This window comes from Hippocampus zosterae, chromosome 12 (genome assembly GCF_025434085.1).
Source record: "Hippocampus zosterae strain Florida chromosome 12, ASM2543408v3, whole genome shotgun sequence".
Taxonomy (NCBI): Eukaryota; Metazoa; Chordata; class Actinopteri; order Syngnathiformes; family Syngnathidae; genus Hippocampus; species Hippocampus zosterae.
Window position 1 is genome coordinate 2,721,129 of NC_067462.1, and position 21,542 is coordinate 2,742,670.

At 44.3% G+C, this 21,542-nt stretch overlaps 2 protein-coding genes and 1 long non-coding RNA gene across 3 annotated transcripts; all 3 read right to left on the bottom strand.

Annotated features, from left to right (window-relative positions):
- Positions 1-6,121: 6,121 nt before the first annotated feature.
- Positions 6,122-10,472, bottom strand: fev (FEV transcription factor, ETS family member). The gene is made up of 3 exons (XM_052082651.1): positions 9,882-10,472; positions 9,364-9,435; positions 6,122-7,815 (listed from the first exon to the last, which is right to left on the bottom strand). Exons 1-3 carry the CDS (start codon positions 9,928-9,930, stop codon positions 7,229-7,231), a joined length of 708 nt encoding a protein of 235 aa, XP_051938611.1. The 5' UTR covers positions 9,931-10,472; the 3' UTR covers positions 6,122-7,228.
- A 517-nt stretch (positions 10,473-10,989) lies between these two features.
- LOC127611877 (uncharacterized) lies at positions 10,990-12,083 on the bottom strand. Its single transcript, XR_007965493.1, has 2 exons — positions 11,988-12,083; positions 10,990-11,873 (listed from the first exon to the last, which is right to left on the bottom strand). It is a non-coding gene; the product is annotated as an uncharacterized LOC127611877 (long non-coding RNA).
- A 1,201-nt stretch (positions 12,084-13,284) lies between these two features.
- Positions 13,285-17,322, bottom strand: cryba2b (crystallin, beta A2b). Its single transcript, XM_052082658.1, has 5 exons — positions 17,127-17,322; positions 16,132-16,328; positions 14,594-14,735; positions 14,007-14,149; positions 13,285-13,621 (listed from the first exon to the last, which is right to left on the bottom strand). The coding sequence occupies exons 2-5, from the start codon at positions 16,287-16,289 to the stop codon at positions 13,474-13,476; spliced, it is 591 nt and encodes a 196-aa protein (XP_051938618.1). The 5' UTR covers positions 16,290-16,328; positions 17,127-17,322; the 3' UTR covers positions 13,285-13,473.
- Between the last annotated feature and the right edge of the window lie 4,220 nt (positions 17,323-21,542).

Sequence of the window (21,542 nt, forward strand, 5' to 3'; positions counted from 1 at the left end):
CTCTGATCTCACAATCATCTTTTCGCACCCAAATGAATGTAAATGTCACCCAATTTGCTTTCCTTAACCTGCAAACGCGGAAGATGCCGGCACAGAACACGGCTGCAGCTCGAATGTTTCGTCCATCGGTATTCTTCGGTGTGGTTTATTCGCAGTTGGCAAACCCGTGCAAAATGGTGCATTAGCGCCACCAACTGCACTGTCGTTCCACTGCAACGATACCAATTTGAATTGTTGGTGTCCGAATGTCTTGAGTTTTACTGTCTCCATCTAGTGGTGGCAGCGTGAAGTGCACTGACGAAAATTTTGCTTGTATCTCAAGTAGTCACAAGAGACACAAAAAAAATTCATTTAAGGATTTGGAAAAAAAACTTGTTAAGCTCGTATTTTAAGGCATCACTGTATTGCGAGGAATGTATTATTGATGTTTTCCAAGAAATCACTTGGACAATCTCATACTTGCCAACTGTTTCATCGTCTTTGCCTGCTATGGTATTGTTTACATCGTTCGTTTTTTTTTTTTTTTACGTTATTTATGGGCCAAGCGCAACGAAAACACACAGGAATGTTTTCCGTTTATGTTTGCAGACTGACAAAATGTAAATAGTGAATGTGAGTATTGACTATCGTGTCATTTGCACATCGGTGTCCAGTTTCTGAACGACGTGATCACACGCCTCCGAAAGCAACGCTACACGTGGACAACAAAGAGTAGCTCGGACACGTTAGTTGTGTATTATGCTCATCATGGTTTGTATGATGTCGTGTTGTGACGCCATCGCTCCAAGTGGAATGTCGTGCTGCTACGTTTTGCACAGCCGTTAAACAAACTTTGGATGTTTTTGCGCACGATTTGTGGTCATGTACCAAAAATTCCTCTGGGGGGCGCTGGATAGTTTGCCCTTAATTTATTACATTTGCAGCTACGGATGAAGGACGTGCACCTGTGAACTCTGCGTTTTTGTACAGCGCATTTTCCAATCGGACTGGAAACGTGTTCGTTCACGTGTAGCTTGGTAGTATCACGTGATACACGCTCGGTAGTCAACCGCGTCTCGCGACATGTTTATACAGTCAAAGCAGTGCAGTGATTGTTTTTGGTGACCAGGGTGAAATAAATCCTTTCAAAAACTGCCTCTTGCATTTTTTGGGGGGGGGGGGGGCGGCGTACACCCTGGATTGGTCGTGAGTCCACTTTCGGAGGCGGGCAAACATCGGCATCTATACTTTGAGTCTTCAAAACGGGTGTTTGTGTGCATTTCTGTTGCCTGTGAGAGCCTTTCAGTTGTCGCCTGTGATTAAAACCAGTTTCATTCGCTTTATCCTATGAGAGGAAAGCGAGGCAGTCCAGAAGTTGCTCATGTGAAAGGATTTGTGTGAATGAAACCGTCTCGTCCGTGGGGGCCGGCCCAGCGGCTTCGGTCATTTGATTGGCTACATTCTGCTGCAGTCTCAAAACTCTCACTCACTCCCTCTTTCTCTCACACATTTTCTGTTCACAGGGACCTGTGGTTTCTATTTACAGAGCAAAATGGAAGCCGCGACAACCCCCCTACCCACCCAAAAAAAGAACGTAGAACAAGGAAACGTTCCAGTTTCTCAGTGTCCCCTTTCATAGAAATTGTGTCATGTCTGAATCCGTGATGTGACTGCGTGTGTTGAACACTTCTTGAAGGCTGCCAGCTCTCGCCTTGGTTCTGTGACTTCATTGCAGATCCTGCAGCACTCTTATGTAAGAGGCTGACTCCACTATTAGCATTCAACCCTGGTCTGTCTGTCTGTCTGCCCGCCCGCTCACTCACTCACTGCATTCTTCTTCTCATTCTGCTGCGTCTCCATAGCAACGGCGAGATGTGAATGAGAGTCAGACAAAGTGTGAGCAGCTCAGAGCCGAGAGCAAGTTGGTCCTGTGCGCAACCCCCGAGCCGCCCCAAAACATTACATTTTCAATTTGCAACGAGCTAATATCGACCAATGAAATCATCCGTGCCTAATTATCACTACGACGACATCGCTGATGCCATTTTCTACCACTACTCCCACCATTTGTTCGACCACCACTTAGCCGAAAAATTAATTCATTTATTTGCTCAGCCCGGGCACCACCCCAACTACTAATACAACTACAAACACCACCACAACCACTACTAAATCCACTACTACTACTACTATTAGCACTACTGCTGTAACCATTACTTCCACCAGCACCACTAGCACTACCGCCACCACTATGACAACTACTACAGTACTAGAAGCCTTCCATTGCTACATGCACTGTAAAAAAAAAAAAAACATCGTTCACTCAATGAGTTTTTTATATATACATTTTTTTTTACAGTGTATTACCATTAACTCGACCATATGTACTACCACTAGTATCACTTTCACCGCCACCACTACTTCGAGAAGGAAAAAAAATGGAAATTTTACTCTCCATGTAACTGAATGTATTTCCAGTGTGTATTTAAGGACACACACACAATTTTGGTTAGTAAAATCAGCAAAAACAAGGAAGCCATTGTGACGTTCACGGGGGGGGGGGAGATATTAAAGGAAGGAAAAGCTGCGTGCTCGGTATTTATATGTCCAATTCCTGCGAGGCTAAATGTCCCACGTCACAAAAATAAACAACAAACGTAAACAAAGTAAGCGGACACCTCAATGGGATTATTTCTATTTTGCCGTCTTGCCCGCTAAGCTCTTCAACATGATTAGCGCGGTGTTGACCCGTTTGTTTTGTGAGCACCGGGATGAACGGAGACTTATCCGAGCAACTTTGTTTGTATTTCACTCTGTCAATTATTTTTGTCGACTGCCACATTGTGCGCGATACAACGTCCGTCTCATTTGAATCGAGACGTAGATGTTACGCCTCAATTTCTTTCATTCAGCCGCACGCCGACAAAGTGCCCTTTGGTGTCCTTTTCCTTTAATTTGCCGATGAATCATTTCGCAGCGCATGAATCTGCATCCCGATTCATTCACTGATTGTTGTGTAAGAGCCTAAAAATCCGTCCATGGATTTTGTTCAGCAAGTCGGAGGCTTGCATATTCATCCCATTTGGGACACTTGCTACATTTGCTCTCGTATTGCACCAAAGTGTGTCTTCCCCTAGCCTGGAGCTTGGCCCAGATCTACCAACATACTCTTCTTTGTTTTATCACTTAGTGTTTTTTTTTCACTCTCTTTTCTTTCTCTCTCGCAAACTCTCCGTCTCACTCCCTTGTGTTCGCAAGTCTATTTCAGTAGCGTCTCGGTTTGCGGTTCTAATGAGTTAGCATTCTCTCCAGATGGGCGAGTGACTCATTGACTGCAGAGTTAACTTGACACAAAGCCCACGGAGCATCCGAGTTCCATTTGGAGCTGGCACACAGAGACCTGGTTTCCCTTTCACGTAATATGTAAATCATGATCAGTCGCTGGGCGAAAATGTAAATGGAAAAATGACAATTGAAAGATTCAGGTCAGAAGTGAGTCATTGTTTGTTGTAAGCCAGCATGTATTCTTCTTTGAGATCAGTCCTAATGCTCTCAAGTGGCTGGTACCAAAGAATTTCGCATTTTTTTAAGTGGAAAGATTTAAACATGTACGTTTTAAGACAGGTTATCTCATAAATGGGCTCTGGGGGAAGAAGTGCTATTTTAATGACCAACAGAGGCGGCGGAAAATACAATTAAAGACAAATGGGTTGTAGTACCGAGGTCCACCAGTGAGAGGCAGCATGGCCCCCAATAGGGATCCAAACTGACAGACAATATAAAGAAGACAGTGTAGCAGATAAACACGCAATTCAATTCAATTCAATTGTATTTATAGAGCACTTTCGAACAGCCATCTTTACATACAAAGTGCTGTACACGGAACAATTTAACATATACAATAAACAGTAAAACAAATTGGTAACAAAGACGCTAGAAAGCACCGAACAGTAAAACCAAGAACAAATCTAAGTCATGCTGAGTCGAATGCCAAAGACATATCAAAGATGTAAACATATCAAAGAAGCTAGGCTAACAGCTGGCTTCATGGCAACTGCATCACGAGTGTAAATGCGAAATGACTCGCGAGACATATTACCGAACACCTTCAAAAATAAGACAAAGCGGGCAATTGTAAAGAAAGTCCGACAAAGAAAGACTCTGTGCAAACGTGCTAGGACAAGCAGTGCTAAGTGGGGCACTGCTAACTGCTTGTTTCTGGAAGCTAGCAATCACTTTGTTCAAGTTCAACTCAACTTTATTGTCAAATGTGCTCCATGTGCAACATACAGCGCAGATGAAATGCATTTCCCCTCATACATACATCATACAGTAATCAGCACAGGCACGTCAAGCCACCGTTGGTACAAATCAAGGTATGAATGGCTACGGAGAGCTTACCGGGACCCCTTTTTTATTTTATTTTTTTTTTTTTGGAAGGGTGCTGAGTTTCCACTGCAGGTCCAACTGGCAAACTGTTAATGAGCCAAAGCAAAGCTTTTATAGCTCAATCAACAAGGGCCGTACCACTTTTGCAAAGTGTAGGGGTGATTTGCCGAGTGTTTCCTTAAAATTGTATTTTATAGGCGACAATACTGTGAATTCATGCGGTAAAGTCAGACTGATTGATTTTCAAACGACTTGTAGGACGAAGAGTTTTCTCACCAATGATGCAAAATAATGGTCCGCGAGTGACTTTAAGAATATCTAACCACATGAGGACACTTTTTGATCCGGCCAATAAGGGCAGCGTCTCCCAACACACCAATCCCTCATGAGAAAAATCTCACGGTCACAATCGAGCAAAAATGTCACAAAAAGTTTGGATGACAAACTTCTCCATTCGCTAAGTGACACACTCCATGTGAAATACGGGCCATTTTAATTGTACACAAAGCTGATATTGATGACGTGTTCTGTCGTTGGAATGGTAACTGCTTGATTGCGGCAGCTGCCATTTTAAGGAGCTCTCACGGTGCTTGGGACTCACCGTTTTTTTTTTTTTTTCACAAAGGGGTGCAATCTGAATTTTGTCTACCTGATCGTGAAGTGGCTTGCCATGATAGTTTTGCAATTTTGCGCAAAAGCAGTCTGCCCAATTTGGGGCCAGCCAGAAAAACTGTAAAGACTTTGTTCTGAGGGAGAGGTCAGTTATACAGTCATTTTGTTCCCCCCCTCCATTCCTTGAGAGCTCACACTCTTCTTCCTGCGGCTCAGGAAGGTAAACACCCACCAAGTGTTATGCAAGGTTGCTGATGAGGAGAGTTGCTTAGCAGCAACCGTTGAGGTGAGATTAGCGGCATGCGTGGTGGAGGCCTGGCAATAAGGATCATTTTGCTATTATTAACTCAAGCTACAGTCAACCTGTTAGCACTACTTTGAAGTGACATTGGAGTCGTTTCAGTGTGTGTGTGTGTGTGTGTGTGTGTGTTTGTTTCATCATACCGCAAGTGTCACGAGAGCACTGCGGATATTTTGGGGTTAATCTGTAATTTGCAAATGCATCGAGGCCGCATATGTATCTTGTGTGCACCTTGTTACGTAAGACAATATCTGGTGATGAAGAGACAGCGCCGCCAGCTGGTTGCGAGGTGGTCATTGCAAATGCTCGTCAATGCTTTGCCAGTAGAGCAAGCAAAAATAAAAGTAAAAAAAAAATAAATACGAGTAACACATGTGAAAATAATTAAAACGTTCAAAAGGAAGTAAATGTGTTGCTACTTTTATGCTAATACAAAAAAAGTAAACGTGTTACTACTTTTATGCTAATAAAAGTCAAAGTAAAAGTGAAGTAAAAGTAAAATAAAAAGATTATTTGATTTATAATATTAGACATTAATTTCATTATGTGTTGCCGAGAAATGTTTGAGTACAAATTCGGGTGACGTAGCCTTAGTGGGAACGTTACTGCGTCGTAAACCGGAGCACCCCCCCTGTACGATGAAATACGCGAGGCGATCGATGTCGAGTGTTGGCCGCATGATGGCGCCAATGTTCTACTAATGCAGCGCCGTCTTTCGGTTGCATTTCATTGACGCTGAAAAATAAACACATACACTTATGAAACAAGAACAAGAAAAATAACATTTTATTTTCCTTCGAGACCACTTTATAGTCTATTGCAAACAAACAATCCCCACGGGTGAGATGGTTGAATCCTTCAGGGATTTCCCGAATAATTAATATTTGTGTAATCCATTCACATCTTTTTTTTATTTTTATTTTTTGGTTTGGTTTAAATAAAGTATTTAAAAAGGGCACGTCTAATTATCATCTCGCGCGTGTGTAGTGCTTAAGAAATTGATCAGAATTTGTAGAACGACATGACGTGCTTGACTCGTGAAAGAGTTTAGCGTTTTCTCGCTAAATTTCAGAATTTTCACCGCACAAAAATAATTCAGAAATGATTCAGGCATAACACTCAACAATGTTTTATTTTTATTTTATTTTTTTCTGGTCAGAAATGCACAAAAAGTACATTTTGGGATTTGACACCTTAATCATAACCATAATGTGCTTCCTATTTTTGAGGCAACCTTTGTTAAGTACAGTTCCGTTTTACTGAACTTTGAAATTGGATCTACATTTTCATTCCTATCCTGTATTTTGGAACTGTTTGTTCTATCTGTTAATTCAAAGTAGAGTCTCCTGTTTCCAAGCTGCAAGCCAGATTTGAATATCACTGACCAAGGCCACGCCCCCTCACGGCATCAAACGTTCTTATAATGTCCACTGGAAGCTGCAACTGGTAGCTTGGTTTATCCGTGGTGGAAAGTTGCCAACAATGAAATGTTGTCGGTTTCGATGTTGCGGCGTTTGTAATGTACAGTCATGTAAAAGTAAGAGCGAGCAACTTACCTGATGACCTGGTTGAAATTGTGACGTCGGCAATTAAAGACGTCATTTAAAATAATTAATTAAGAGGCTACGCTGTTGTATACAGTACCCTTACAACTGCCGGGTGAAAGAAAAATATACAGCGCTTGGGTCAATTTGACTAACGTTATGCAAAACAACGTTTTTTTTTTTTTTTTGCACAAAAACATTCAAATTGACCCAAGTAGCGGTCGATCTCCCCTCGCCCCATAATTGGGTTATGTTTGACCCAACCGCAGGCCTCTTGGAGAGATCACTTATTTCCGTGTGCATTTGTTCAGCGCCGCATACGTCACGCTCGCACCCCGGAAGTGACTGCGACGCGCGATCCTTCCCCCAACCGTGACGTCACCTGCGCCACGACGTCACTCGCTCAATTGTAGGGATTATTAACGTTGCTCAGCGTGTTCATGCCGTTCACGCCGCAGCCGATGTGGCTCGGGGACACGGTGGCGAAGGGGGCGGGGGTCTGCAGGTTGGCGCCGTGGGGGTGGGGATGGTGATGGTGGTGGTGGTGGTGGTGGTAGAGGGCGGCGGCCGACGGCGAGCCGGCCCAGTAGGAGAAACCCGACGGGCCGACGGCGGGCCCCACGTGCAGGTTGAGTTTGGAGATGCCCGAGAAGGGGATGGGCGAGAAGTTGCCCTGGAACTTGTAGAGCGCCTGCTCGGTGGAGGAGGGCTGGCACACTTGCGCCAGGCCGTGGAAGTCGAACTTGTAGGCGTAGCGCTTGCCGTGAACTTTGGTCATGATGTTCTTGTCGTAATAGTAGCGTAGCGCCCGGCTGAGCTTGTCGTAGTTCATGTTGGGCTTGCTCTTGCGCTCGCCCCAGCGCCGCGCCACCTCGTCCGGGTCGATCAGCTTGAACTCGCCGTTGGTGCCCTCCCACGCGATGCACGACACGTTGCTGCTGTCCGAGAGCAGCTCCAGCAGGAACTGCCACAGCTGGATCTGGCCGCTGCCTGCGAGACGGCGGCGGAAGCGGTTGAGGCCGCGTCAACGGTCAGCGTCCGGAAATCAAGACAATAAAATACAGAAACTCGTCTGCAAATTCGTCCAAGCGGTAAAAAAAATAATAAGGAACCCCTCCTTATTATTTTTATTATTCATAACAAGATAGGAATGATTGCGACGACGACTATGATGATAAAAAAGGACAACAATAGCGAGAATAATGAAAACAGAAATGACGTTAAAATTGATGATGATGAGGAGGAGCAATAATGATCATAGCAATACTTATGATACGAGAAATAGCATTCAAATTAATAATGAGGATAACGAATAGAACAAAAAAAAGATGATGATGATGATGTAGAAATAACGTTAAAATTGATGACGATGATACCTGATGAAGATGATGATCATAATGATTATGCGAACAGAAATATGTTAACTACCGACTGTTGTCAGGCTACTGAATAAAAATAACAATAATAATCATAATAATTAAATGATGTGAAAAACAATTGTAAATAGCACTGCGATTTATCCATTTTGTATTTATATTGCACTTAATTGAACGGTGTTTGTTTGTTTGTTTATTTACCCACATTCTTGCTGCTGGAGGCTGCAAATTTCCCCAGTGTGGGACAAATAAAGGATATCTTATTAAAATCAATGATGATGAGGTGACAAATACAACTGATGTCAATGAAAATGATGATGAATTAATCATGTCATTATTATTATTATTACAAAAATAACGTCCAAATGATGATGGTCCTATCAAAACATTATAAATGATATTTTCTATTATACGACAGACTGGCTGTGCCGGTTTCCTCAATTCATGAAGGATTTTACGGATTAATCACATTTTAATGTGTTATTCTCAGTCCAAAAGTACAATTATTTTTGCTGTTTTTCTTATTCTTATGAAATTGTTTTTATTTTTCCTTTTAAATGCTGTCCTTTTTTTCTGGGAGAATTATTTGGGGTTTAAAAAGACAAAAGCCTCATTGTAATTTATTTGGCCTTGAGTTACATGTCTGAAATAACTTTCTATTCTTGGAATTCAATCAAAATATTTGTTCTTGTTGATTTTCATTTCTACCGTTCTGCCTCCTTTTCTGAAATAAAATCACAACAAATCATCAACTGTCTACATTGATCTTAACATTTTTCCATTTTTATTGCATTGTGTTTTATTATCGAAAATACCGGAAGCAATTATTCATCGATCGTTTTTAATCATAGCTGTATTTTATTTATTAGCCTTTTGTCCGCCCGGCGTTATTCTCGGGATTGTTTTCTGAAAGTCCAAAATAGAAATCTCTATTTATTTATTTTTTGTTCTCTCTCCGTGGAAATGACTTGACAAATCTCAACCTGCGAACACACAAAATGAAAAAGAACACAGAAATGCAAAAGCATTCGCATGTTCAAGTGTGACGAAAAATGGCCTGCGGAGCTTCACGAAAGAAAATTCGTTTGTTGATATATTTTTTTTGGATAGAGGCGACGGTGTCATCTCTTTATGTTGTAATCGTATTTGAAAGGGGCCTCACCTTTTTGTGCTCCGGTATTGATCGGACCCCAGGATGCTCCTTTGTTGTCTTTCAACAGATTTTCTGTCGGATCTGAAATCGGAAACGGGGAAAAAACAAAAAGTCAATTCCAAGAAATCACTTCGACCAATCTGACGGATTTCCGCATTTGCGACAGACAGTTCGACTGTCTTGAAATGCCAAGAAAACCCCCCGAAAGTCTGTCCTAACGAAACGTCGTCATGCGAGAATTCGCTTCGTGTGACGAAAGTGCTGCCGGTGGTGCTCGGTGAGGTTTTGGGCGGCGCTGGTCCGGGCGGGTCCGGCTCCTCGGAGGAGCCAGGAAACGCGTCCAGGAAGACGGATTTCCGATTTCCGACAAAAGAGCGCACGAGCTCCCCCAGATTGAAAAGAAGGTTCGACCCGCAGGAGCGGAAAGCCGAGCAACGGATGGAAAACGTCGCCCGCCCCGACGCTTCTGAATTTAAAAAAAAAAGAAAAGAAAACCAACTCCCGTTTGGGGGCCCGAAGCGACGCACCTGAGAGGAACATGTTGAACACGAGCTTTCCTCCACTCTCCCTTCTCATTGTGCTCACTTGTGCACAAAAGGCTTGGCTTTCATTTGCTTGCTGCAGGCGGAGGAAAACGGGGGGATTTTTTTTTTATTAAACTTTATCTCATAACTGGGATCTGGAATAAACGCGAGTGGACAGATTGAAGTTTCCAGGCAACTGTCAGCGGGCGCCCCCCCCCCCCTCTCTCAGACAATATTCAGACAGCAATTTCCTCTGCTGCATTGCTTTAATTAAAAGAGCAATTTACCTCTGTCAGACCGCCTTGGCGCCCACAATAAAAAATAAAAAAAAACGCGAGCAAGGGTGATCGAAATTGGGCCCTTATCAATCCACCATCGCAGTTTAATAAAGTCGCCGCGTTAAGATCTGAGTTTCTATGGTGAATTGAAGTGTTTGACATGGCAACCAGTTCACGTCTTGCTTGATTTTCCGCCTCTTTTGCTCTCTGCAAACAGACAAGACTGCACTTCGGACAGGCCTTTACCTTGACGAGCATGCTTGAATGGACGTCGGACAACACGGACGCTGCAAACCTGATGCTGCGTGCCAAAAAGAAAAAAAAAGAAAAAGCACAAATGGGCGGGATGGACAAAAGCATTGAAAAAAAGGGGTGCAGCATCCCTCCAAATTCACATTTTTTTGTTAGATGGGCGAAAAAAAATAAATCAATAAATCTCAAAAAATGATGAGCACCATGAAAATATATAGGCCTGTTCACCAGGGGGGGGGGGGGGGACACTAAAAAGTGTCTTATTGGAAGTCATTGTAACGCTTATGGAACATTAACACTGTGAATAAATACGAAAAAAATCGACGTAATATGATTCAATTCAAGTGTATTGCACATGATGATTCCAAGCAAGGAGTTCACGGAAACAAACAAGATCATTCGAAAAAAAAAATTCCCGAATGAAATAAAATATCATCGAAAATGCTTTTAAAATATGTAAAGTAAAATTCACTGTAATCATAGCGAAATCATTCTTAGTTAGTCTTTTTTTTAATTATTAATATCAGCTTTTGGGGTTTGTTTTTTATTTTGGTATTGGGAAGAGGGAAACGAAACAGTCGTTTGAGAACTGTGGTTTGCTTTATTACAGAATACTTTTTTAAAAATCTTGCACTGAACAAATACTCCATCATTTTTAAAAAACTGAAAATAATACTAAAAGAGCAGAAACGAGAATATTACGTTTAAAGGCGACAGCCTATCATCCGTTTTTGCGTAACGCGTCACTCGACCAGTCACGTGAACCGGAAGTCAAATCTAACATCACATTTTAACGTTATAAAACGGAAATATTTTCACGTTTTTTTTTGTGTGTGAAAATGGTCTTGTTTCAATGTGAAACGTATCACACGCAACACCAAACTCGTTACCTTCTCGTGAAACGTGAAATTGATCAGATGACAGCGTGAAACTCCAAACGTTTTAACGTGACAACCGATCACACAGAAAGGTGAAACGTAACATTGAACGTTTTTTTTTTCCTGGTGTGGCAGCAACACACTTGCGTGGTATCAAGTCAAATAGTTTAAAAACATACTTTGAAGAAAACTATAATCGTCCATCTCCAAGTAATCAGAGGACTAGCCCGGAGTGCTCTGCTAATCATTGCTCAAGATAGTGACTTAGCAAACACATTCATTCTGCATCAACATTGAACATTTCTCATTTTTTTCCATTTTCCATCCCACTCCCACATGCTCTAAAAAGGCCTTCAACACCTCACAGGGGGGGAGAGGAGAGGAATCGCCACCGCCACCCCCTCGCGAGTCCGGGACGGCGCCTTCTTCTCCGCGAGGCTGACGGGTGTCTCTCGCATCCCAGACTTGCTTTAGCTGCCTGTGTCCAAATACACGTCGCAGGCAACTTAAAACAAGCCTCGAAGGCTGGACCGCATCCACTTGACCTCCCACTCCGGAAAGAAGTCCACCGAGGCCGTTCCGCTACGCTAGATAGAAGCGAGAGTTAGCAAGAGACTAGCGCCTTGTTCTTGGTCCAACGCTGCGGTTCCGGAGAGTGTTGTGGCCGCCCCCCCGTCTCGTAAATACGCTGGCAGACTTACCTTTGGCACTTTGTAGTCCAAGTTGCACCTCAGCTCACCTGTACGTGAACAACCGAGCAGCGTCAGTCCTCGCCGAGTGACAGCAGAGCTGCTTTAACCCGACTGCGTAGGAATGCGTATTTGATAAAGGCGTGCGCTGTGCACACAGTTACATATTTATTAAAATATCCTGGGTTTTTTTGGGCGTGGGACTACAAGTTCATACCGGGTTGTGGGTGTGTAAGGTGGACTCTCATGTCCTGGAGAGCGGGAGGGGTGCGTGTGGAGGTAAACACACTCCAGGATCCACATCTGTGACTGTAAAATAAATATGATTCTGGCACATTAGAATAGCCAAACAAAGGCTAAACTTTCCGTTCCGGTTTCCGTTTTAAACACGAAGAATTCCAACAAAGTGCAGTTGGTGTCTTCTCGAGAATCGGGCCGCAGTCGTCATGAACAGAATCACACAACTCTGAAGTCTTCTCAAAACACTGTCGAGGACCCAATTTTGGACGTCAACTACGGGCAAAGATTGTGGAGTCGCAAAGCATCGACTAATCAGCATTAGCATTAGCATGTCAATTAAAAAAAAACACAAATTTGGGTCGTGCAAGAAAGACGGCCATTTGGCCTTTAGCTTCAATCGCACCTAGCTAGCGCAAGAATTATGAATTATGAACATTTATTTATTTGATCCCATTGTGTCCTTCTCATACACCGCACACCAAAGCAGAGCCATTCGAGCGCAACGCAAGTTAGAAACGCAACCAGAAGACTTTCTTTCGGAGTAGGTCGCAATTGTGTCATAGCGGACGTGGCTATGATAGCTAGTAGCAGCGTACTAGCTAGCTAGCATAGCCACGTCTAGATATCCACATTAGCTAGCTAGCTAGCTAAAGACAAACGGTGAACACACCCTGTGCCGCGCCGAAGTCTGCATATACAGTCGTGACAAAGGGATTGAAGATGTCATGCTAAATCCAAATTAGAAAATTGTCATCGGTAGAGGTATAAAACCCTCGCTAAAGTGTGTGACATGCTTTATATCGTGGCCGAAATGATGGACTTTGGATTTATTTCATTCAAACGTGCGCATCGGGTGCACGTGATTAAAACGTGTTCCACATAAACAATAGCGCGAATACATTTCAATCTTTGATTTTCACGGCATGTCGTGATACACCAAATTGGGTTGACTTGAGCTTTATTCCTCTCCAAGAATTCTGTCTTAGGTAGGAGAGCTCTGCGTGCGTGTGTCGCATATGTACTGCGTACGTGATCACTCGAAATAAAAAAACATTTTGAAGCGGCATCCTTTGGAACAAAAGCCTTTATTTCCTCTTTCCAGAATCATGCTTGCGCATGTTGAAGGAAGCAGGCATTCAGACATCCAAACGTGTCGAGCCACAGTGAGAGAGAACGGCTGAGTCCATCTACTGTTGCGCGGCGGTGCTCCGTCCGGTCGAAGTGAGGAAAGCATTCAGTTTTTCGGATTGGCTCAAGCTTAGTGCTGGATCCTCCGGATGGACTGCACCTGGTTGGTGTGAGCCTGGGTGCTGTACTCGTTGTAGTTTCTGTACTCGCCTTGGTGTCTGTCTCGCTCCAGGATGTACTGGTAGCCGCGGTAACCGGGGAACTGGTAGGCCACCCAGCTGTCACACAAACACACACACGCGCACACACACACACCCAAAGGCATTTAATCTTGATTCGTCTTAGCCAGCAAATGAAAGGGGGTCAAAATAGGGCGATTTGCGCTGTTGTGGGTGTGAACACAAATGACTCAATTTGCGTTTTTTTTTCTTTTAAATGTGGCGCACTAACATTTTGCCTGAGGACATCGTTGTGTGGAAAAGGACAGAGCTCCGAAGACTAATTAATTCCGGAAAAAATATAATTCTTACAAAGAACATATTGTTCAGGAAACAAGATAATATTCTTTAAAAAAAAACAAACAACAAAAACAGAGCCATATATACATATACATCTCATTTTTGTTTCTTTACGAACATAGCAGAAGAGTTCTGAAGAACTTACGCTCCGGAGTTGACTTTGATAGACGGCACCTCTTTGGTGCACCAGCCCATGGCCTGTAGGGAGGGATAGTCGTCGCTCATTTCAAACTTACGGCCCTGGAAGTCCTCACTCTCGTACAGGGTCACCTTGCTGTCGCTGTGGTTCTGCGAGAGACAACACAGAGGCAGGATCGATGACAACTTGGTTCCATCAATAGAAGTGCCGCTATTGGTGCGAGGGCTCCCTCTAGTGACGTGTCAAAGAATCACTTCCTCGCCACGGTTCGGGTTGCACGCTGATGCCGAGAGGGACGAGTGACGGCAGTTATGCGGGTTGCGAAGAGCCCTTCAAAAATGACGCGTGAAGCTGTGGCGGTCTCTGTTGACGTTTACTGTCAAAGTAAACATCCAACTAAGAGAATGAGATTTTGTGTATTTTGAACAAGCACGTGGCTTATTCGCTGGCGTTGGGCGCAAACTCGCTACAGTGAAAAAAATTGGTGCGTAAGAATACATTTTTTTTTAAACGATTCACATTTAAGTGGAATGAAAACCGATTTTGAAGTCCAATCCCCAAATTCATCCGCGAAAAGAACAACGGGCACTTACGGCGCACTTGATGGGTCTGAAGGAAAGAATGTGCTCGGTCCTGTAGCTGCTGTTTCCGCTCCAGGCCTCGTAGCGAGGATAGTCGCCCTTCTCCAGGATGAACTGCTGGCCTTGGAACTCGGGGTACTCGTACCCCACCCAGCTACAAGTGGACCGAGAGTTTGACGGATGGCTGTTAAGATGCAATTTTTGCGTTTGCTCAGACAACTCGGTTCGCATACGCGGCTCACAATGGCCTGTAATGAACACGGCGTGCAGCTGCTTTTTTTCCGTGAAAGGCGGCACAAAGCAAACATTTAATTCTGCCGCAGCTGAAGGCGTGTTATCTGATCGGCAGTCAGTCAGCCATTATGGCTCCCGGCCAGCAGATGCGCGCGGCCGGGCGGCTCATATCGCAAGCCGGCTCACACTTGATGCATGCTAACCAGAAATGCAATAATACGCACGCGCAATTGCTGCCGCATCGGGGGGGGGAAAAAAAATACAAATAATTAGCTGTAAGACACAATCATTCGAAATTGTATTTTTAATCTGAATTATATATCGAGTTGGAATCTACTGAGTGTATTTGTATTTCAGTTTTTCGAATTGGACGTTATTAACAGGGATGTAAAAAGTCTACACACCCCCGTCTAAGGGCGGGATTTTTTAAATCTAAAAAAAAATAAAAATGAGGCCAACGTTTTTCCACCATTAATCCATCCAATTTCCGAACCGCTTGATCCTCACTAGGGTCGCGGGGGGTGCTGGAGCCTATCCCAGCCGTCTCCGGGCAGTAGGCGGGGGACACCCTGAATCGGTTGCCAGCCAATTGCAGGGCACACAGAAACGAACAACCATCCGCACTCACACTCACACCTAGGGACAATTTAGAGCGTCCAATCAGCCTACCATGCATGTTTTTGGAATGTGTGAGGAAACCGGAGCACCCGGAGAAAACCCACGCAGGCCCGGGGAGAACATGCAAGCTCCACCCAGGGAGGCCGGAGCTGGAATCGAACCCGGTACCTCTGCACTGTGAAGCCCACGTGCTAACCACTGGACTACCGGGCCGCCCTCCACCATTAATGTAGACCATAATTCTGTAATTGCTCAAATGATTTCCTTTGTAGTATTTTGGAGATGGGGTGTAAAAAAAAAACATTTGCACATGTGTGCACACCCCCTCATAAATGGGATGTGGCTATGTTCAGATTGAACCAATCACATAGAAACTCATGTTAAATGGGACTGAGCACACAGCTGCCACCAATTTAAAGGGCCTCTGATGAACCCCAAATGTCATTTTTTTAGGGGGGGGGGGATTCCTAGCACAATCCTGAAGGCTTTGTACAACAACAAAAAAAGACTAGCATTTTTTAATTGTTCACAACTAACTTAACTAAGGCTCCCAATTCCAGCTGACTAAAACCAATCCCAAATAAAGTTCAGCTGTTCTAGTACCATGGGCTTTTTGGTTACATCTCTCCAATCATAGTATGATAATGCGTTGAAATGAGGTGGACTTGGCGAGCGCCGGTAGCCAAAGTGCTACTTACGGTCCGTTCTCGACCTTGATGGAGCGGATCTTGTTGAAACCTCGCTCCATGATGTTCTGGCACTCCAGCATGAACTCGCAGCGCTTGCCCTGGAAGTTCTCTTCTTCCCAAACGGTAATCTTGAACTGGCCCATCTGCTCCAACTGCTGAGTATTCATGGCTGCTCCCGCTTGCTTCCGCCGTCGCACTTGTGCTCTCTGAAAAGAGGCATCGCGCATGACAATTGAATGGAGCGATGAAACACTCCTCTCACATTTGCTACATTGGAGCTCAATTTGACCATTAAATACGAAAGGGGGTGGTGGGGGGGGGGGGGCTGTCCTATGTTTTTTTTTTTTTTTCATTTTGTTGCATTGACCATATTACTGCATCATGTCAAAAGGCGTAGTGTCAGTTACGGGTCCCGTATTATTGGACGCATGCATGGGAAAACGTACGCTAGCTTAAATAATACTTATCATCCAAATTATTTGGATGATAAGTAAGAAAGAAGTTTTATCCCAAAATTGTCCCCCTTTTTTTTTTTTTTTAATGACCTGCAACAAGGTTTAATGAGCATCATCTTGTCCTAGAGATCTTGTCCCGAAATGGAAATTGATCAGCGAATGATCGTCACAATTAAGAAATTAATCATTGTAAATGACACGGTTTGTCAGGTGCAATATTTCCATTTCTTTTACAATATTTTTTTTTTATTTTAAAAGAAATTTTAAAATAATTTTTTGTCATCTCCTTTTTTAAAAGATTCTTTTAAAAAAAATGTTTTTTTTAATTTTAAAAGAAATTTTCTTTTTTTTTCACCAGAATCTCAGAAAGTCAAAAGTAAAAAAACAAGATGAACACCAATCCGGGTATTAGTCACTTACACTTAACTGCATGGTCCCCAAAAAAGAATTAATTCAAACCTATCACAATGACACCGACTGATCAGAAACATTGACGATGACCCCGCGTTCACAGAGCCGACTCCAAATCGAATATATTGACATACTTACAGACGGTACTGAGGTGGGACAGATCCAGTAAAATCAACGACTGGGTAGAGAGCCTCGTTTGCCCCCTTTATAGGGCCGGGCTCCCCTGGACCGTCCGCCCGGCGGCCTTGCACACTCAGCAGCCTGGGAGGCCTCGCTGAAAGGGCGGCATTAGCCGCGTGCTTTGTGGAGGCTTCGCAGGGCCATTGTCCTCAGAGCCCACAAGCCACTTAGTCATCACTATGACAGCCGCTGCCCGGCGTCGGCCGGACCGGCGGCTATACAACCGTAACGCACTGACGTGACACTTTGATTGCTGCCAAAAGAATAATAATAGACGCATTGTGGGAGCTGATCCTCTCTGGCTTTTTTTTTTTTTTGCTCTCTCTCACACACACAAACAGCGGCAGGACACTGTAGTTACACTCGAGCAGTGATTCTGAATCTTAATATACGCAAGACACATAGGTTACGATGGGGGGGTGGGGGGGGGTGTGCACCCACCAAATCGGCCATGTATCAATCAAAATGCAACTCAAAGTGCTGTACGATGCTTTAAAACATTTCAAACTTACATTATCTCTCTCTCTCTCTCATATACTGTATATATATATACATATATATATGTAGCTGTATATATATGTATATATATACATATATATATATATATATATACACATATATATAGAAGCGGCCCGGTAGTCCAGTGGTTAGCACGTTGGCTTCACAGTGCAGAGGTACCGGGTTCGATTCCAGCTCCGGACCTCCCTGTGTGGGGTTTGCATGTTCTCCCCGGGTCTGCGTGGGTTTTCTCCGGGTGCTCCGGTTTCCTCCCACATTCCAAAAACATGCGTGGCAGGCTGATTGAACACTCTAAAAATTGTCCCTAGGTGTGAGTGTGAGCGTGAATGGTTGTTCGTTTCTGTGTGCCCTGCGATTGGCTGGCAACTGATTCAGGGTGTCCCCCGCCTACTGCCCGGAGACAGCTGGGATCGGCTCCAGCACCCCCTGCGACCCTAGTGAGGATCAAGCGGTACGGAAGATGATGAATGAATGAATATATAGATATATACAGATAGATACACATTTTCTGAACCACTTTATCCTCACAAAGGTCGTGGGGGGGGGCGGTGTGAGGGGTACAGGAGCCTATACCAGCTGTCTTCGGACAGTAGGCGGGGGGGACCCCCGGAACCATTTGCCAGACAATTGCAGTACAGAGTCAGGAAATCTGTTTTCGAATCCTCAAACCTTCATGGAAGGATAGAGAGCGGCTTTTAGAACCACCTTATCCGTCGTTAGTGTGACATCTAGTGGTCAAATATATATTGCCGTCCCAGCGGATACTGGGACTTGTGTGCGAGTGTGCGCGTGTGTGTGTGTGTGTGCGTGTGTGTGTGTGAGTGTGTGTGTGTGTGTGAGTGTGTGTGTGTGTGTGTGCGTGCGCGTATGTGTGTGCGAGAGCAGTTTTGTAAGCCATCCATTGTTGTTGAACATGTTTGTGTATGTCGAGCAGGTGAGGCTCAGGCAGCCAGGTGAAGTTTATGTGGGCACAGATGTCACAAGCGGGTGATCCAAAGCAGAAAGCACCACACATTTACATTATATACTTTATATATATATATATATATATATATATATAGCTGTTCTATCTTAGTAAAACAAACGATCCCTGTACTACTACAACAACGGTTGCATGTTGTGCTGTCATCATAGAAGGTCGCAATAACTTTATTGTGCGAGTTGTGCTCGAGGATGTGTGTTAACAGTGCACTGCACTTCTCTTGTTTCTGAATCACTATGAACACAATTATTTGAATAGTCAGTGAATGCACCTGCACACACATGCAAGAGGGTTTGCATACACACACACACACACACACACGCACGTGACTTTTTGTCACCGCACTGAATGACCTTCTTCAGGTGGAAGGTTGCCAGGCAACTAATCCAGGTACGGGTGATGCGAATTGGACATCTGCTCCTACAACATCTGAGCGTGGACGTCCCCCCCCAAAAGCAGCTGGTGGAGCATTTGTCACCTTTTTCGGTGCCTCGTTCATTCCCAAGGTGACGTCGACAGCAATATGGATTATTATGGGATGGGTATGATTGAATTGTGTTGATAGGCGTACACACACACACACACACACACACACAGAAGGAAGAACTGAGCACACCCAGTGACATTCTTGATCGTCTCACTGCTGCTGTTTGTCTTTTTAGGGTCATCGCATAAGGAATTGTATGTGGTTGAGAAGATATTTGATAGTACTATTAATAACAATCCAATACTGGTAATACTTTGACCTACTTATTACTGCTAGGAAGGCAAACTCTACTGACAATGCCAATGCTTTGCATCACCGCTGATGTACAGTACTTCATTCGGAGTGGAAATGTGGAATGAAGGAAGGATTTTCATCATATACATGAACGTATATGTAATACGGCGGATTCTATCAATGATCGAATACCGCAATACTTATTCACCAATACACCATTAGTGTATTACACGATTATGTATCAACAATACACGCCATGCATTGAAACGAGTTGTCATCAAAATAAAAGCGTCGCAAATTGGAATTGAAATTTGTCGTGAATGCTGATTGCAATTTCCCAAATGATCAATACAAAGCGCACACGGCCAGTGTCCAACTACACTTCTGCACCAATCATCCATTACCCGAAACGAAAGCGCAGCTTTGTGTTCATTTTCGCTGCTGTGACCGACACCAGCAAAAAAAAAAAAGCTACTTAGTTGGCCAACCCAGAGAGGGAACAAGCCTCGGGCATTTGCATGACTCTTGATTATCACTAACTGTCAGAGGAAACAACACACACACGCGCGCGCACACACACGCACACACATAGCCTCTGGGACTACTCAGGCAACCATTTCAAGATAGTAGAGCGCGGCGGCAGTTTTGCAGGCTCCGCAAATGCAATCATCTCACTGGTGTGTAGAAACAGACGTCGGGGTCTTCATGGTGCCGAGACAAAAGGCCAACTCAACATGGAGCAGAGTTCACAAGGTGACCGCTGCGTCCATGCGGGCCTTTAATGGGGGGGATGAGAACGCTCGCGCTCTCAAAATGCAGACGGGGTGTGTCGGCGAATTTAAATACGAAATCGACAAATTCCAGCAAACAAGGTTGAGAGCAAAAAAAAAAAAAAAAAAAAGAACAGGAAACAGAGAAACGACATTCGTAGAGACAACAGAGACAAAAGAGAACTGAATACAAGCACTCGGAGGAGACAACGAGGCACACGCGGACGAGACAGCGGTGGGAGAAAGGAGCTGATTGGTCGACACAAGGAAGAGAGTTGACGAGAACAGGCGGAAACCAGACGAGCGAGACAAGACCAAAACGTTACCAAAAAACCAAATCGGAAACCAAAAATATGTTTCGAATTATCCATCCATCCATCCATCCATTTTCTGAACCGCTTAATCCTCACTAGGGTCGCGGGGGGTGCTGGAGCCCATCCCAGCTGTCTCCGGGCAGTAGGCGGGGGACACCCTGGATCAGTTGCCAGCCAATCGCAGGGCACACAGAGACGAACAACCATACGCACTCACACTCACACCTAGGGACAATTTAGAGTGTTCAATCAGCCTGCCACGCATGTTTTTGGAATGTGGGAGGAAACCGGAGCACCCGGAGAAAACCCACGCAGGCCCGGGGAGAACATGCAAACTCCACACAGGGAGGCCGGAGCTGGAATCGAACCCGGTACCTCTGCACTGTGAAGCCGACGCGCTAACCACTGGACTACCGGGTTTCGAATTAAGGCAATCAATTTCAAGTGAATGGGGGTCGGCACACAATATTTAAAGTGCCTCTGAATATCCCAAAAGGACTCCAATAAATATCCCTCACCCCCCCCCAAAAAAAAAATTTAAAAAAAAATTTTTAAAAAATCGGTGGAATTGATGACAGGAATTTTAATTGAAACATGCAAATCAAAATAAATGGATTGCTAAAAAAAAAACAAGTCAGGTTTTTGCAAAAGGCCGGATGCTTGAGCGCCACACTTGGGGTCAATGTGCCCCCCCCCCCCGAGCCTTCTTAGTTATGTCGTGTTATAATAAAGCCGTAGTGTTTTAGAATATGATATTTTGTTTTCTGTTTGGTGTTGGGAGGGGCCGAGCATCCACGTGGAGACAAAATAGCTGCAAGCTCCTCCGGCTCCCGGAGCTGGTGGGAAGGGTGTAGCCGTAGCATTAGCGGCGGCGGCGGCGGCGGCGGGACCAGTTCGGACTGTCGGTTGCGAGTCGGCAAGGTAACCGCGCAAGGTAACCAGGATACTGACGAGTGTGCGCGCTCCCTACCTCATCGTTTTTAAACAAATATTGACTTACACAGGCAAATAAGCTCTCGGGTAAAGAATGACGAGGAAGACGCCGGCGCTTTGTAATGATGAGCTGGT

What these genes read in the sequence shown, in the direction of transcription:
- cryba2b (XM_052082658.1), bottom strand. Translation starts at nt 16,289, where the DNA reads ATGAATACTCAGCAGTTGGAGCAGATGGGCCAGTTCAAGATTACCGTT. An exon ending in ATCAAGGTCGAGAACGGACC is followed by an intron (nt 14,736 to 16,131) that starts GTAAGTAGCACT and finishes GTCCACTTGTAG; the next exon opens with CTGGGTGGGGTACGAGTACC. An exon ending in TCAGACCCATCAAGTGCGCC is followed by an intron (nt 14,150 to 14,593) that starts GTAAGTGCCCGT and finishes TGTCTCTCGCAG; the next exon opens with AACCACAGCGACAGCAAGGT.
- fev (XM_052082651.1), bottom strand. Translation starts at nt 9,930, where the DNA reads ATGAGAAGGGAGAGTGGAGGAAAGCTCGTGTTCAACATGTTCCTCTCA. An exon ending in GTTCAACATGTTCCTCTCAG is followed by an intron (nt 9,436 to 9,881) that starts GTGCGTCGCTTC and finishes TTCCGATTTCAG; the next exon opens with ATCCGACAGAAAATCTGTTG. An exon ending in CAATACCGGAGCACAAAAAG is followed by an intron (nt 7,816 to 9,363) that starts GTGAGGCCCCTT and finishes GCCGTCTCGCAG; the next exon opens with GCAGCGGCCAGATCCAGCTG.